The following is a 16626-nucleotide window of genomic DNA, read 5'->3' on the forward strand; positions in this document are numbered from 1 at the left end:
TTGTGATATTTGCCTGCCGCGCCACGGCCGAAGCACACCGGAAATCACAACAATGGCACATGTTGTGACGGAAACCAATATCCTCATGATTCGCAGCTCTGGTAAAGTGATGTCCTTATTTATTTTTTGGTTCCATTTTTCACCACAAAAACCATCAGCTAAAAATAAACTTCAAACCCCCTCTTACGAAAGTCCCTTTTTACCATCTAAATAGTCTGTTTTGCATGTGATTTTATTTTTAAGATGTTTTTATTTACCGTTATTTTTCTCAATGTGATAACAACATAAAATGTGACAAAGAAAACAAAATTCTAATCTTAAAAGCTTTATAAATATACATCCTTTTTTTTGAGATGATGCGATGATATCCATTTGTGATGAGATGATGATGGTCATCATATGTGAAAAGATGTGTGAAGGGGTTGTGGTGTTAGGGGTTTATGGGACCTCCAATTTTTAGGGCGATACGATGCGATTCAATGATGATGGATTGATGATGATATTTTATTTATATTCTCGATCGATTTCAATAGAAGACTAAACTCTAAGAGGCGGCTGGCTTGGCACTGAATTCCTTCCTTCGTCTGCGATTATTGTGATGATGATGATGAAGATGATGATGGAAATTCCATTCCATTCTATTAGCTATATATCTACGAGTATATCCTATCTCTCGATTAATATTATTATTTATCAAAGAATGCCTTGAACACCAACATCAGTAGGAGGCAAATGCCGGATCCGTAAACCGTCAGAAGCATAGCTGAATGCAATATCCTTAACCTATACACAGGGAGATAAGAGTACATAGTTTTTTGTTATATGTGTGCATCTTTAAGTACACGATACGAACCTTCTTAACAACTTGATTCCTTTGGGTATGGTCTTTGGTTCTTCCTTGGCCAAGTAGCGTCTTACACCACACATGCTGTGGTAGAATTGCCGAGTCCATACGATTTGTCGCATGTCGAAGGGATACATTTCGTGATCCGTTTCCGGTAGTTTGGCCCAAATCTTTTTGATGTTGTCGCACGTGAAAGTCCAGTCGTGCTCGGCAAAGTAGTTAAGCAGAGAACAGGATTTGTGGATTTTCTTGTACATCTTAAGCATTCTAAAGGTTTAGTTTGTTTTTTTGTTAAGTATAAAAGAAGAGAAAAATATTTGTGTAAAGGATGCAAGGATAACGAAATTTGTTTGTGTTTTTGTGTTACTTATAAGAACTTTAACTTACCTTCGTTTGCGACCAATCAGGACGAGGCAGAAGTCAAAGATCACTGCTGGGATGATATGATAGAAGAAGCAGAGAATACTAAACCAGGTCTTGGACTGAGTCACTGTTAGCGTTGGATACCAAAGCATGCGAGTGAAGGGCATCTTAACACCATCTGTAAGGGCGGATGTCCTGTAGGCCTCCCATTGCACGAGATTTTCTGGGTCCGGAACAAAGTTGTAAATAGGTGGAATTGTAGCACTACGAATATATGTATATACATCAGGCGCAAGCAAGGACGAAATAGATAGAAAAATAAAAAGAAAAAGAAAAGAGGCATGAATGAATAGGTTTAGGTTTAGGTATACCATCATGGGACAACACAAGTTCAGTATAAATGATTTAGTATCTTCTTTGCGATGGATGCTGTAGCATGAGCTAGACCTGGTTTTGGCTTTGGTCCTGGCTGCTGTGATGATGTTGCGATGATGAAGGAAATTCATAAGAGGAGTGCATTTAATTTAATATGAAAAGAAGGACTCAGATGATGACCATCATACATGGCCTATAGGACGACAGAATAGGACAGGACCAGGACATCAGAATAGGGTCGAATAGGAAGGGGTGGTTTGGAAAGGGTAACCGTATCGGTATCGCCTTTTGTGTGTAATGGATTAAGACATATCTGAGTGACAAATAATGCTTCTCCCTATGTTCGTGTCAGATAAATATATATATTTTATTTTTGTGCTGTTTAGGGAATATGAGATGTGAATTCAAGTAAGCTTCGCCAGGTATTGTTATGGACATGACAAAAGGTTGTTTTGTTTTGTAGGTGTACCTATATGTGTTATTTTTTGTGAAAGGGATGCTCCTTTTATACTATATAAAGGACGATGAACATTGACTCTAGTGTCTATCGTGTCATTGTCACGCCGAATGGATATTATTCTCGATTTTATTGTATATATTTTTTCCTTTCATCTCGCATACTGAGAGATAGAGAGCTTCATGTGCAGAATACTGTGGAACAATGTCCTTTGAACAATTCTTACTTGAGTTCTTACTATAAACGTAAATGGGACTTGATGTATTTTTATAATAGATTCTCTTGTTACTTTCGTCCATTTGTCGGACGGTCGGTCAATGAATCAAACGGAGAACGTGTCAAACCAAACGAAAAGAAATGATTAGTTGAGGTGGTGTTAGATATGGTGTCCTTATTCCACATTGAAGCCGGGAAGCATTTAACGAATTTTATTTGTATGCTTGTAATAATATCATATTTCAAAATCATAAGCACCTATAAAATCTTGGTTATGAATCAAAGTATCTTATGTTGCCAAAAAATACCAGAAAACTGTCTCAAAAAACAAAAACCCCTAACACATTATAAGGATTTTATTTCGTCCTGGAGTAGGATCTATTTTTATTTTCAGTTAAGATTTTGTTTGGTATCATTAAGGATTCGACATAAGTAGAGTGGTTATTCTTTTATTTAAGTTTTATTTCTTGGTTTTATTGCGTTTTAATTGCGCTGTGATTTTTTGTTGTTGTTGGCCCTTAATTGGGGAAATAGAACAGTGAGTAAGTGTGCCACAACTAAGTACATAGACTTTCCATACAAAATAAGGACATGGGTGTTGTTATACTTTACTACGACTGTAAACAAACATTTTTAATGACCCAGCGAAGTGAGAGATAAAATAGTTAAGTTTTTGTTAGAAATTTACAATCTTCTTTAAGTGACATGGTTATAAAGTGGATTGTGGATAAGTTCGTAGTAAAAAATATGAACATTAAGCAGACTTATTGTAGGGTATGATGCCGATGTGTCCATTTACCTAACTCCGAGCTTTTTACTTTAAAGTTGCCACATATTGAGGTTGGCGTGGGACAAAGGACATTTGCATGCTTTCTATTTTCGACAGTGAGTGGGAATTTCAGCTTCATGTTTAGACCTATTTTCAAAATGAAAACAACAAAGGTGAAATTTTAGTGCCATAAGCAGAAAATAGGAAGTTATTTATGGGTAGGTTAGTTACGTGATATTTTCATAGATAAACATCATTTCCTTTGAATTTCTCTTTATTAGAATAGACATAAAAACGATTACAAATTGCAACTACATTTTGAAAACCTCAGTGTATCAATAACAATACTTGGTAACAAAGTATTTTTTTTAAATAGATAAGGTAAATATGGTTTGGAGTTTAGTTACAATTTAAAACTTTTAGTACAGACTTTTATCTCAAGCACTATATATATGGAAATGGAAGGGGCTCAAAAGATATGTTTAAGAGATGCTTATCGTCCTACTTGAAAAATATAAGGAAACAAAAATATTCAACTTCGGATGAAAAAAAAAAAAACAAAAAAATTGCTCCTGCCTTAGGCATCTAACAGGAGGGGGTAGGAAAAAGAGTAGATGTTAAAACAGGAGTCTGTAATAAATTTAGCTTGAGTTGAAATTTGTTTCTTATATATTTTTTCGCTGTCCAGGTGGCAGAAATAGGAGAGTTCGAATTTTCAATTACTTTAGCGCATAGAAATGGAAAAAATTACTCGTAAGCGATGGCCTGGAGTTTTTGTATTAAATTATTATCTGCGGGCTAAGAAAACCCTTAAGTTTGAAAAGTTAATTGAAGCAATACACGCACTCTACTTTTTGGGAGTAGAGTTTTATTATTTGTATTATGTTGGTTGGTAATAAAAAACGGGCGTTGCTGAAAAACAAGATAAGGGTGTCGTAATGGCGGTAGACAATATCAACTAGAGTTGCCTTATCTACCTTTTTATCAGTATTTCCGTTTCAAAAATAGTGGAAAATATTTAAATTAAAAATTCAATGGAGAAAAGTTGCCACTCTTCAAAAGTAATCTGTCTTTTCTGATAAATAAATTTTACAAAAGTGGATCGGATGCGTCCCACACTAATACATTCCCATCCCGTCTGTTGATATGTCTTGTTTAAAACTTTAGCAAAATATTAAAAACAATATTTTGTGTGATTTATACAAATTTCGAAATTAATATCTTTCTTTTTTTTCATAGTACTTGAGTCAAAAACCATTTCTTATCAGTTTTATGTTGTTTTTGTTGGTTTTGATGTTTTGTCAAAAAAGTTATTAATTGTTTCTAAAAAAATTAATAAAAATTGACAACAATATTTTGCATGTGATGAGATGGTTAAATTTCAAAAACTTTTTCTAATGAGATTTTTGGTGGAAAATCATATTATGTAGAATTTTTTGCAAATTTTATATAAGAAAATTACAAATTAGATTTTTCTCAACAAAGTCAACACTTTTATTTCTTTACTAGATATCGAGAACTAAGCATTAATTTTCACCATTTTTTTTGTACATTTTCAATAAAAAAAACTGACTGTTGGATTTTATTAAAAATTGTCCGAATGGCGAAAATAATATTTTTTATAAGATGAAATAAGGCCAATATCTTACATTTTTAAAAAGATTTTTAAGTCAAAAGTCAATTTTTAATTAGTTTCAGTAATGTTTTCTTTTAGGTTTTTGTTTTTTTTTTGTAAAAAAATGTGTCAAATCGAATTTTCTCAAAATTTTACCATATATCAAAAACTCTATTATTTTGATTTGTAAAAAAAACCGTTAATTGATTTTTTTTTTTCAAAATAATATCAGTAATTATATTGGTTCGTAAGATATCTCGGGTTAACCAACATTTTCACTTTTTTTAAAGTTGCTTTGGTAAAAAAAACTACCCACTTATTTTTTAAGAGTCCTTTCTGCATCTTTCTGCATTATTATCTGTATAAACAAAATTATTTGAAGTCGATATCTCCACTGTTCCTTGAGATATGGACGACAAGAAAAATCTCCACGCACGCTATACATCTCTCTAAAAACTTGTATCTAGGCTACACCTTGAAAGGTCGTGAAATGTCAAAAAGCCAAATTGTCAATTACAGAACTTTAAACAAATATAAATTTAAAGCTGGCTAATGTCGCGATATTAAGTTGTTAAATTAATGTAGCTATGATTTTTGGTAGAACTTTAATATACATACATACAGTTCCTCTCAGCCAAAATGATGCACCCAATTTCTTTACTGAAAATCTTGATTAAAAAAGGAACCGCTTGAAAATGAAAAGAAAACCATACGGTATATTATTTATAAGGTTTATTAAAATGATGGGTTTAACGAAAAATGGAGAATTTAAACATTTTTAATAACTTAACCAGTAATAATAATTATTTTGTTTAGAAACAATGTCTCAGCTAAAATGATGCACTCAATTTTAATGGTTAAATGTATACTGTATTTACTGTTTTGTATAATGAAATTGAAGTAGCAGCTCATTCTAACCTTCATTCATGTTCCAATCGCATAATTAAATATTTCGAATTTATGTTTTTGACATAGGACGCCTTACGAGTATTGAAACTCGTGAACTAAAAATTGAAAATTTCAAAGATGGAAAAAGCCAACGAAAAATTGCAGAAATATTAAACATTAGTTCTTCGACAGTGCAACATATAACTGAACGTTATATCCACGAAAATCGAGTAATCAGTAAGGCTCCAAATTAAATATTTTCCGATTGTGATTGCGGTGGATTGTAAGAAAAGTGAAGGAAGATCTTACTTTAAGTGCACCAAAGTTAGCAAAAGAAGCCAATAAATATTTACATAAAAAGTGCGGTGCTGAGACAATACGACGGATCTTAAGAGTTGCCGATTTTAATGGCGGAGTGCCCGAAAAATGCACTTCATCAGCAGTAAAAACAAAATAGAAAGAATCAAATTTGCTCGTGAGCATCTTAACACGTTGACCACCATACAAAAAAAAAAAATATTACAAAAATTTTAAACTGTAAATATCGTTTCATATTGGCTATTACTTTTTTCTCGTTTATGACATTTTTTGCGTGTTTTCGGGGTGTGTCTACTGGTGGCTCACATGGCACATTGTTAATATTGCAATTCATATGGTGCCACGTGTTCAGATTTTTTTAGTTTGCAGGTTATTCGTATAAAAGTGTGACTCTAAATAATATTTTCAATGGCAAACAACGAAGCAATTCCAACAAGATTACTTTACGGAAATAGAAACAGGGATGCAGATTCTGATAGTGATGATAACTTGGATTTTGAAGGGTCAAATTCCAGTGACTACGTACCAACTGATTCTGAATGTAGTGACTCGGACGCTTTAGAGGATTATGAGTTCTCAGAGGATGAAGACGCTGCGGTTGCCGATATTCCGTCAAACGTATGGACTCCTGTTAACGGAAGGTCACAGAAGACGTTTACGTTTACTGATCATCCATCTACACCTGGGATATCTAATCTGGAAGCGAGTTCAACAAAACCAATTGATTTGTTTAGCTTGACAAATCAATTGGTTTTGTTGAATGCAAATCAATTCTTGGCAAAATTTACAGCAACTCGAGGATCTCGAGTAGAAAAATGAGATTATACAAATGTACCGGAGAGTTTTTGCGCCTAGTGGTAATTTCATTGTACTGGAATACAAACAAATTTAATAAAAATAGTTTTGTTCCCCTCGTAATAGGTTTCAATTGCTATTCAAATGTATTCACTTTGCTGACAACACGACAGTTGAAGGTAACCGTTTGGGCAAAGTAAAAGGTCTTCCTGGTGAGATACTTGCAGTTGATCCCTGGCGAGGGAGGCTACTGTTCCGCCAGTATAACCCTGGAAAATGGCACAAATACAAGCTTTGTGACACTTATAGATATACATTTACGAGCTCGATTTATGCTGGAAAATGTGATAATTTTAATCAGAGAGGAAGACCAACTAAAAGCACTTCACACAGCACCCAAATTGTAAAAACTCGGGAATAGTTATTGCGAAGTGGAAAGACAAACGTGACGTGCTCAAGCTTAGCACACAGGTTCCACAGGAAAGAGAAATCGGAACAACGAAGAAATAAAAAGTTGAAAATGATCTTGGAGTATAACAAAGGTAAACAAGGAATAGACATTTCGAATCAAATGGCGTGCTATTTCCCGCCCGCCATTACGAAAAACGATAAAATGGTACCACAAAATCGCATTTTAATTCCTTCTAAGTCATTCGTTGTAAATGAATAAGTAATTACAAACAATTTCATAAAAATGCACAAATTCTCAAGTTCAGGCAATTAATCTGCCAATCTCTTTGCGAACTGGAAGTAGAGCCATCAACTTCTTCTAAAATGAACGTGAAACATATTATAAAAGAATTCGACACACGAGACAAAACAAATCGAAAAATTCGAAAACGTTGTTTTAGTTGCTACAACGATATTCAAGGAACCGAAGACAGAGTTGCAGCTAAAAACTAAAAGGGTGTCTACATATTGTGACAATTGTGAAGGTAAACCTGCATTATGCATTGATTGGTTTCTAAAAAAACATTAATTTAATAATACCATGAATATAGGAGAAAAAAAAAACTAAAATTAATTTTTGTTTCATTTTATGAAAAGATTAAGCATTTACCTAGATGCCAATGAAGGAAAAATTACTTTTATCAGCAAATCGAAAAACTATCGTTCATACAAGCTAGGAAGTCATGTGAACCACCGGTGGTACACGCGGCCACATGTTAAAAAGAAATGCGTACTATCGGTGGTTCACGTGGCAGCCAACTTAATGTAAAAATAAAATTATCAAAATCAACTTTTTGGCTAAGTGGTTTATTTAAATCGCCCTAAAATTTTATTAAATTGTTTGAGATTTGGCGTCATAGCCTTTTAACCATAAACCAAAATTTCTCCTAAATTAATTTTTGTTTTGTTTAAAGTTTCTTCCACATGTTCCTAATTTCCTATTTTTATATATCCATTGCACATTTAAAAACATTTACTTTATGTTAGAAACGTTTAATTCATTGTTGCTTTAAAAATTTCGAAAAAATACATTTCTCACATCTTATAGCTTATCTTAGTATCAACAACGCATTTCATTGATCCAACTAAACCTTAAATAAATGAGTAAGAATGAATGGAATATTTTCAATATTTGCATAAAATATTTATCATTCTTTGTATTCATTAACAAAAACTTTAATTTTATTTACAAACTTCTAAAAAGTAAAAAATCTCATAGTCTTTGACAAATATTTGTTCAGTGAGACTTTATCGATTAAAGACTTTACACAGTTGTTCTTAAATGTAATGGCAAAACGATAAATATTTAAATTTAAATTTAGTTTATTTTCTAACAATACGTTTTAGAGACTTTGCTCTGTTGAATATCAAACTAATTTTTAACAAAATTTTAAGATTAGGGTAATAAAGCTTATAAAGCGTGATTTTTCAGAAATAAAACACACAAAATTCAGAAAAATGCATAAAATCTTTATTTGAATCGACGCTACGGTTCATATTATTTAACGATTGAAGATTATTTCATGCAAATGTTGAAATTGAAGATGTTTGACAGTGAAACAAAACACGAAACGTGTGTCAGCAGTCTAAACCAGTGTTTCCAAAAAGATAATAGCTAAAAAATCACCCTTTAGATAAGGTACATATGTAGCAAATATTTATTAAACATAGGTCATTAATACTTTTGAGTATGTATTTTTCGAAAGAAGAATTAAACGTTGGTTACGGAATTGAAAGCTCACTAGTGAGTTGTTGAGGGCAAGGAAAGGTTATTTAATAATGCTTTCGATATGAAGAACGGATTTTTTTCATATAATTAAACCCTCACACTTTTTTAAAATTATATAGAAACTTGCATAATAATCTACAATTACACAATTCTAAAGCGAAGCCAACAAAAGAGGGCTTTTGATTCCTATACTTAAATACCTGTAGTTGTTTTATTGAAGATACTTAGTCATTTTAATATTAAAGATCAAATTTTGTTTTTATTTTTGTTATTGATAAATTTGAAATAAGAAAATTTCTTAAATAAATCAATAATTTTTTCCTACCACTCAAGCTCTGATTGTTAGACTAATTATTGTGTTACTGTTTGTAGTTTTTTAGCTGCATTGTTTAACTTTTGGCAGTTGAAAATGTCTGTTTGGATTATTTTGTTTAGCATAAGGTTTTGCATTACTTCATTAATCGTTTAACGACAAATGTGGAAATTTACGATGATAAAAATATATCTCGTAGTTTGTAAAGCACTTTTACACTTAACGTGTTTTCAACTTAAACACCCTCTTTCTTTCTGAAAGAGTTTCGGACAATTTCTGAACGATCTTTTTTATCCAGAACCATTTTGAGTACTTGGCAAAAATTTGTTTTAGTGATAGACTTATTTAAGTTTTCAGGTCTACTCTGCCATTCCCGCACTGATAATTTGTAGTCACTTTTAAGACCTTTAAATGCTCCAACATCTGCGGGCTGCATGATGTGTGTTGTGTTAGGGGGAAGCGAATAAAGTACTATCTGGTTATTGGAAAAAAAGTCAATTATCCAGTCTTCTGGCATATTTGCCACAAGTTTTGATGGTGGGTTTCGAAGGTATGGGAACACGATTTCAGGAGGTAAAGTAACTCTACTAAATACTAAAAGAACATTCAAATTTTCTTTTTCATTTTTAGGATTGTTTATATTCTGTGGATCTTTGCAAGCTGCTTTCATAAGATTCGGTCTGATTTGCTCTTTTGGATTCAAGTCTTTCTAAAGAAAATGTTTGATCTTTCTCTTTTTCTTTAAGTTCCCTCTGCAATTGCCTTATCATGTCTATATCACTCTCGACTGTCTTCATTTTCCTTCTGAGTGCTCTTATCATAGATGATGATTTATTTAACTCATGTTTGTTTAGTGCTTTGCTCGCATATGCAATGGGTTTGTCAGTTCGTACTTCTCCTTGGGATAAAATTGCTCTTAATGCATAATTTGATGCATCAGTTGTTAATATCAATGGCTTCGAAATATCTGGAAAACTTAATATTGGACGTGAGGTCAGTTTACTTTTAAGCGTTCAAAAGCATTTTGGAAACTTTGTGTCCAACAAAAAATTTGATTTTTCTTTAATAATTGGTTCAAGGGTTTTGCAATGTCAGCAAAATTTTGAATAAAACGTCTGTAATAATTACAAATAGCTACAAATCTTCGCACTTCATCCGAATTGTCTTCTATTGGATAATCTTTAATAACATTATATTTGCTAGGATTTGTTGTCACTCCTTGAGAAGTTATTAAATGTCCAAGATAAACAACTTCTGGTCTCAGAAAATTACATTTATTTGGATTTAATTTCAGATTTTATTTACGTAGTCTTTTAAATATTTCAGTAAAATTTTTATAATGATCTTTAAAATTGAACCAAACACAATTATGTCATCTACATCTAGGAATGCAGCTGCATGTAAGCCATTAAGTGCAATAGATAGCATTCTTTGAAAACTATTTGTTGACATTTTTAATCCAAATGGTAGTCTTTTGAATTGAAAACGTCCCGTATCAGTTGAGAAAGCTGTTAATGGTCTAGATTTTGGATGTACATGGAGCAAAAATAAACCTCAAGCAATTAACGAATCAATTTATATTGTCCCTGTGGCATTATTTGTACTTATCAAATACCTCATAAACTTCCAACCCTAACTCCAACGACTCACATAAGCTACATTAACCGCTCAGCATTAGTCTTTTGTCTGTCTCCAAATGTTTAATCCGGCTCGAAGGACCAAATTTGTCTACGTTTCCTAGTTCTTGTTGAAATATAAGACATATGAAATTTAATTTATATAATTCTTTTTAAAACTTCATTGCCAATGATTTGAAGATTTTCGTATTAATAATGTTTTTTTTTTTATTTTAAATGTTCTTAAATGTTGAAAGTGAAAACAGACATAGTTTAACTTTTGGCAAAATTGATAAGATTTGTATGTATAATAATGTTCAAAAACTGTATATAAAGTATTATTTTTAAGGACTGAAAATAATTACAAATGCATTGGGGCCAATCTCTACTTTCATTCTCAGAACCGGCTCATATAATCAAACATTACGAATTAAGGAACAGGAATATTTAATGCCACTAACATACTATATACATTTGTTTGCTGCATTCGACGTTTTAAAATACTTTTTAAGCGAAAATATTTTTCACAAACAATTATTGTTTTACCTTTTTTTAAATATCACAAATATTTTTTCTGCCACCAAGATAACTTTATTCAAACAATTTGCGAAATTATTTGCTTCAAATTTTATTTTATAACTAAAAAAAACAACACCAAACATTCAAAAAAAAGCCTGAACTTTCATGACTATTATTATCATTTTATATTTCAACTTTTTCCCATCCATCCATTTAATCTTTTGTTTCATAAATTTGGTCAGATTCCTTTTCAATCTTCATAAAATAAAACCCATATACGGTTAAAACCCTTTATATATAAAAATATAATGTAAACAGAAATTCTATTTTGAAACATTTCAATACCGAATTCATACTAATTTGCAGTCTTGCAAGTTTTCCTTATGCCAACGATATACATTTTTTCCACCAAAGCTATTTGCGGATATATCAACTGGAAACCTATGTATACATTAGAACCCGGATATGTGCTTCTCACTTAGGTGCCTAACTCACAATTTTTCTTACTATCAAAATTGTAAGGATTTTTTAGGAATGAATTATCTTGTTAGTACATATTTCGATTAGCCACATACCTGCCCCGCTCAATTACCTCTTATTTTAACCTTAAAATAAAAATTAGTACTTATATTTTAAGATTTAAAAGAAGGCCAATTAGTCTATCTAGTCTTATTAAGCATTTTCAATCTCGAAATATTATTTAGACAATATAAAAGCTTGTTTAGAAATATATTAAATATGGTTTTCCAGGCATAAAATAAATCTATTAATTTGTTATCTAGATCTATCACAACACAAATTCCATAGCAACAAAATAAATTCATTTATTTTAGATTTAAGATCAAATTTGCAAATCTGGATCTAGATTTTAAGGCCGATTTAGCTCCTCTTTGCACCTTTACTTATATAATTTTTTTTAATGTTAACCTATGAATTTGAGAGCTCTAGCGCACTCGTTAAAGCTTAAATGAAGTAATATAATGACGAAAAACAATTCCAATCCATGAAAAACCCGGTGACAAAAATATTTAATTGTGTACATTAGTACATTATAATAGTTAAACCCTAACGTTTGCAATAAAGAAAAAATCACGTCTTAGGCACAACTATAATAATGCTTAGGCTTAAGAAACATCAGAACCCTCTAAAGAATAACCAAAGAGCTAGTTGGTGGTAGAGTTCAAAGCAAAACTCGGTTAGAAGTAGAAATGACTATCTACTGATATCGGATTAGAACCAACTAAGAAGATGGAAGGAACAGTTGGCTATGGTTTTAAACAATGTATTTGAAAGCCTCGTCGAACTGACATCTTCTGAGTTTCCCTTGCCAGATGCAACTTTAACGAAATGCAACCCCTAGTAAAAAAGAGATATAGGTTTCGCGATCAAAGCACTGAAAAACAACAAAGCGGTAGAGCTAAACGGTACAGAACCGTTGCAAGCAACACCAAGTTCATCTAATAAACTGCTGCAACAGATTTTAGAGTAATACCCGTAGCGTGATAGTTAGTGCGTTGGACTGTCATGCAAGGGGTCTTGGATTCAATCCCTGCCTATGCCATCTATAGTCTTTTCACGGGCACTGCCTGTTGCGAGGAATTGACAAAGCCTCCAAGAGTAATTCTTGTCATGAAAAGTGCTTTCTCTTATTAGTCGTTCGAATTCGGCATATAAACTGTAAGTCGCTTCCATCACTGACAACACTACTCGCACACAGGAATGGTTGAGAGTTGTAAGTCACTATGCCCTGGTTCTTCATGGACTGTTGCGTCACATAATGTTTAACAGCTTTTAGAAGCAACATGGGTTTGTGAAACGCTTTTTCGAAGAGTGGAAAAAGGTAATAATTATCAAGCTCACCAAAAACTAGACACGAAAATTGAAGAGATATTTGTGTTTTGCCTGCTATAGCCAAAACAGTGGAGAAGAGTATTTTAGAACGTGTGAGATAATACCTCAAAGCAACACTCGACGCTGAACAAGTAGGATTTCGCACTGGATCATCCTGCAGTGGTCGCATTAACACCTTGTATATCACCTTCGAACAGTACGTCGAATATTGACTCACCTGGTGTTCATTGATTCTTAGAATGTTTTTTAACAACGTTAATAGGAAGTTTATCTGGCTGTCTTTGCGGAAGAGGGGTATCAAGGATGGGCTCTTCTCTACTTTCTAGATGACTTATAATGAGACCTAATTTCACGCCTTACACGGAGGTAGGTTGTCGGAGGACTTTCAAGTACACAATTAAGTCAGGCAGGATTGTCACCTATTCTGTTTTTATTGGTGATCATTGATGTGCTGAAGTTAGGCAACATAACTTAAAATCTTGAGAATGCAGAAGATAATTGCTGGCTATCGCACAGGATAATAGACCTTCAACAAATGGCAACAATGCTGGAGAAAGAAGCAGAAATCGTGGGGCTTAATATTGGAAAAACTAAGATGCTCAGCCTTGAAACCATCCACTAAATCTCTCTATAGCAAACATTTCACACCGAAGCCGGAAGCCAACAAAATATCTATGGCTTTATCAGATAATCTATGGATACGTTCAGGATGATGTCCAATATTTGGAGGAACAATAACTCTCTTACCTTGAAAGTAAAGCAACTACTGTTCCGCTAAAACTTCTATGATGTTGCTCTGCATTGCTACCAGTTCTTCAACTGGTGGTCGCGCAGAGTAAAATTATTATTTTGGACTGTAAGGAGTCCATCTAAAAGTAACCTTAACGGTTGCGAAGCTCGACCTGAAGCTATATTCGGGTACCACGGGAGACAGGAGCCACTGAGTCTTGTCGGTTCTGGTGTCTCATTGACACTGGTTGACTTGGTTCAGCCTGTCTAAGAGGTAGGCCCCCTAGTGGGAGTATCGTGGTGGTTGTTCTTGCCGTATGCATAGCTAAACGGTGTTCTAAGGTTACTGTTTAACACCTATGGCCCTTAGAATACAAGAGGTGCAAGATAGACTTCACTATTCAACAAGGGCTGCAGCTCAAGGGGTAGTACTTGTACTGCTCTCGGCTGTTGACCAACTCTTTTCTTGGTCCTGATATTGTGGGTAGGCCCACCGTGAAATGAGTCCTAAACGGAAGGTGTTCACGTTAAGCATGTCTATAATATCTGTTCCTTTAAAACGTTGATTCAGTACTGTTATACGGTTGTTGTACCTAGAAAATAATAGCAGTTATTATCAGGAAACTGCCAGCCTTCATTAACAAAACATCTTACAGGTTTTGTGATCTAATCGTATATAAAATGAATAACTTTATGGGATATTGGATCAGGAATCCATTGATACTGTTATACGAAGACCACAACGCTATGGAATCCACTCACTCAAGAACGCAGAAGATTCGGTAAACCGAGAAGCTTATGAAGAAGAACATTTGAGAAGTAATCATGGAGATTTCAAAAGAGCTGGAGAGAGCTTTAATGCATCGCGGAAAATAGAAAATGATTGCACGTAGAAGTAGTTGAGGTCCTCTGTTCCACTAGGAAGCACCCTAGTATTTTATAGGTCTAAAGTAAGGACGAGGAGAGACAGATAGAAAGACAGACAGATGGACGGAATTCCCGGACCCAATTTTTTGACTCCACAACTATCGTAATGTCATGATTGATTAAAATATCGAATTCAAATTTGTTAACCAATGTAATACTTGCTACTTTAAACTCAACTTTGGAGCAATAAAAATGGTTCTTAATTTACGACAACATTTCTGTTTGTTATGAACGCATTTTTAAAACTCTTAAAGTTTTATTGTGATAAGTTTCTAGTTTATAACTGCCTAGCTCTCATTTTTAACCGGGTTTTACTGTACACTCATACATAATGTTAGGTTGCTAGGATACAGGAACAAAAAAAAATTGTTGGTATGATAGGTAACCGACATCCTACATTTATATGCATACTCAAGTCGTACATCACTATTTCTTCATATCTCTTCTGTTTATTGCTTTTTTTCTTGCCATCAAGCATCTCAAAATAAGGATAAATAAATCAATTTCTAGTCAAAGTCGAATGCCATAGAAACCAACAACCAAATGAAACGAAACTAAAGGAGACAACCAAAAAGTATTTCTGTATCTTTATAGATATACAAAATATTGCATATTTTTTGGGGTTAAAAGAACCTCATAATATACATAGAAGGTCAACTCGCTGAGTATTCAAATGAGGAACAGCAACTATAAAAACTCCCCAAAGGCCAACCCCAATCCTCCCTAACGTTCAGAGCTATTGAACTTAATTGAATTGATTTCAATTTGCTTTTCCTTTTTCTTCTTTGTTTAAGCTGAAACAAAAATATTTTCTGTAGGTATGATTTTGGTAGCAAAGCTTTGAGAATGGTTATAATAATACCTTCTAAATGAATGCCAATTGAATTAACTTGGAGATATCAATTTGAATGACTTGGAAATGGAAATTGATGAAAGGAAACAAGTTTGGAAGATTAAAATCGTGCAACATCAAACATTCACCTGTTGGCGACCTCGAAGCTCGAAATCATTTTAATTGCTCAGGAAGAGAACATTAAACCCGCATAACGCTTACACAAAGCTAACATAAACCAAGTGTGGTTTGGTTATAATTGCAAGAAAAAATGAATCACTTCTTTCCAGAGAATTCATCAAGGCTTGAAGTTAACTGCAGAATGTGAAGCTGATGCGTTGAATGAATGCCAACTAATTTGTTTACCATCCCGGGAAGCATCATTAAATTCTGAAAGTGACACACCACCCAACACCCTTTACCTTACCCACCTAAGGTCTTTACCACTTTTTTTGTTGTTGTTGTATTTATTATTTCTTACCAACCCCCGCCCTACACCGTTCCGGACTAAAGTAAAACGAGTGAACAATCTACAACACACGACCGCAAGACCATCGACCGACCATTGACTCAATTTTTATCCATGAGGTTCACATTTATATCTTTTTAGGAGTTTCTTGGTTTTCTGGTTGGGTTGGGTTTTGGGTTGGGAGTGGTGAAGGTGGTAGATGGTAGTTCTACTTCTAGTTGAAAGCTGATGGGTGGTTAGGGTATACTCTCTCTAAACCTATATGTAGAACCCAACTTCTTGACTTATTCCCGTTCTTATGGCTACAAAGTGTTTCGTTCGATGGTTATGTGTAGTGTGGTGTACTTTCTGTTATTGACGTCCATAAGTCGTCTCCCAGTTTCCAGTTCCCCAGAGGGAGAAGGATCGATTTCCTAAACAATCCATGTTTTGAATTACTTTCCATATATGAGGGTTTTTGGCTCGGAATAGATGTTATATGGCCCATAAATGGATGGTCTCTTCTGTTGGTTTAGTTTTGGTTTTGCTTTTTGGATCAAATCTAGGAATGG

At 33.5% G+C, this 16626-nt stretch overlaps 1 protein-coding gene across 1 annotated transcript in view; it reads right to left on the reverse strand.

The window, feature by feature from the left end:
* Window positions 1–218: 218 nt before the first annotated feature.
* Window positions 219–16626, reverse strand: part of LOC129953732 (fatty acyl-CoA reductase wat-like) — a 70624-nt gene continuing 54216 nt past the window's right edge. The window contains exons 7-9 of the mRNA XM_056067130.1: window positions 1232–1471; window positions 854–1111; window positions 219–783 (exon numbers count right to left, since the gene is read on the reverse strand). Coding sequence (XP_055923105.1) covers window positions 687–783; window positions 854–1111; window positions 1232–1471 — 595 coding nt within the window. The 3' untranslated portion in view covers window positions 219–686. The remainder of the gene's footprint in view (window positions 784–853; window positions 1112–1231; window positions 1472–16626) is intronic.

The sequence above is a fragment of the Eupeodes corollae genome, chromosome 1 (genome assembly GCF_945859685.1).
Source record: "Eupeodes corollae chromosome 1, idEupCoro1.1, whole genome shotgun sequence".
NCBI classification, from domain to species: domain Eukaryota; kingdom Metazoa; phylum Arthropoda; class Insecta; order Diptera; family Syrphidae; genus Eupeodes; species Eupeodes corollae.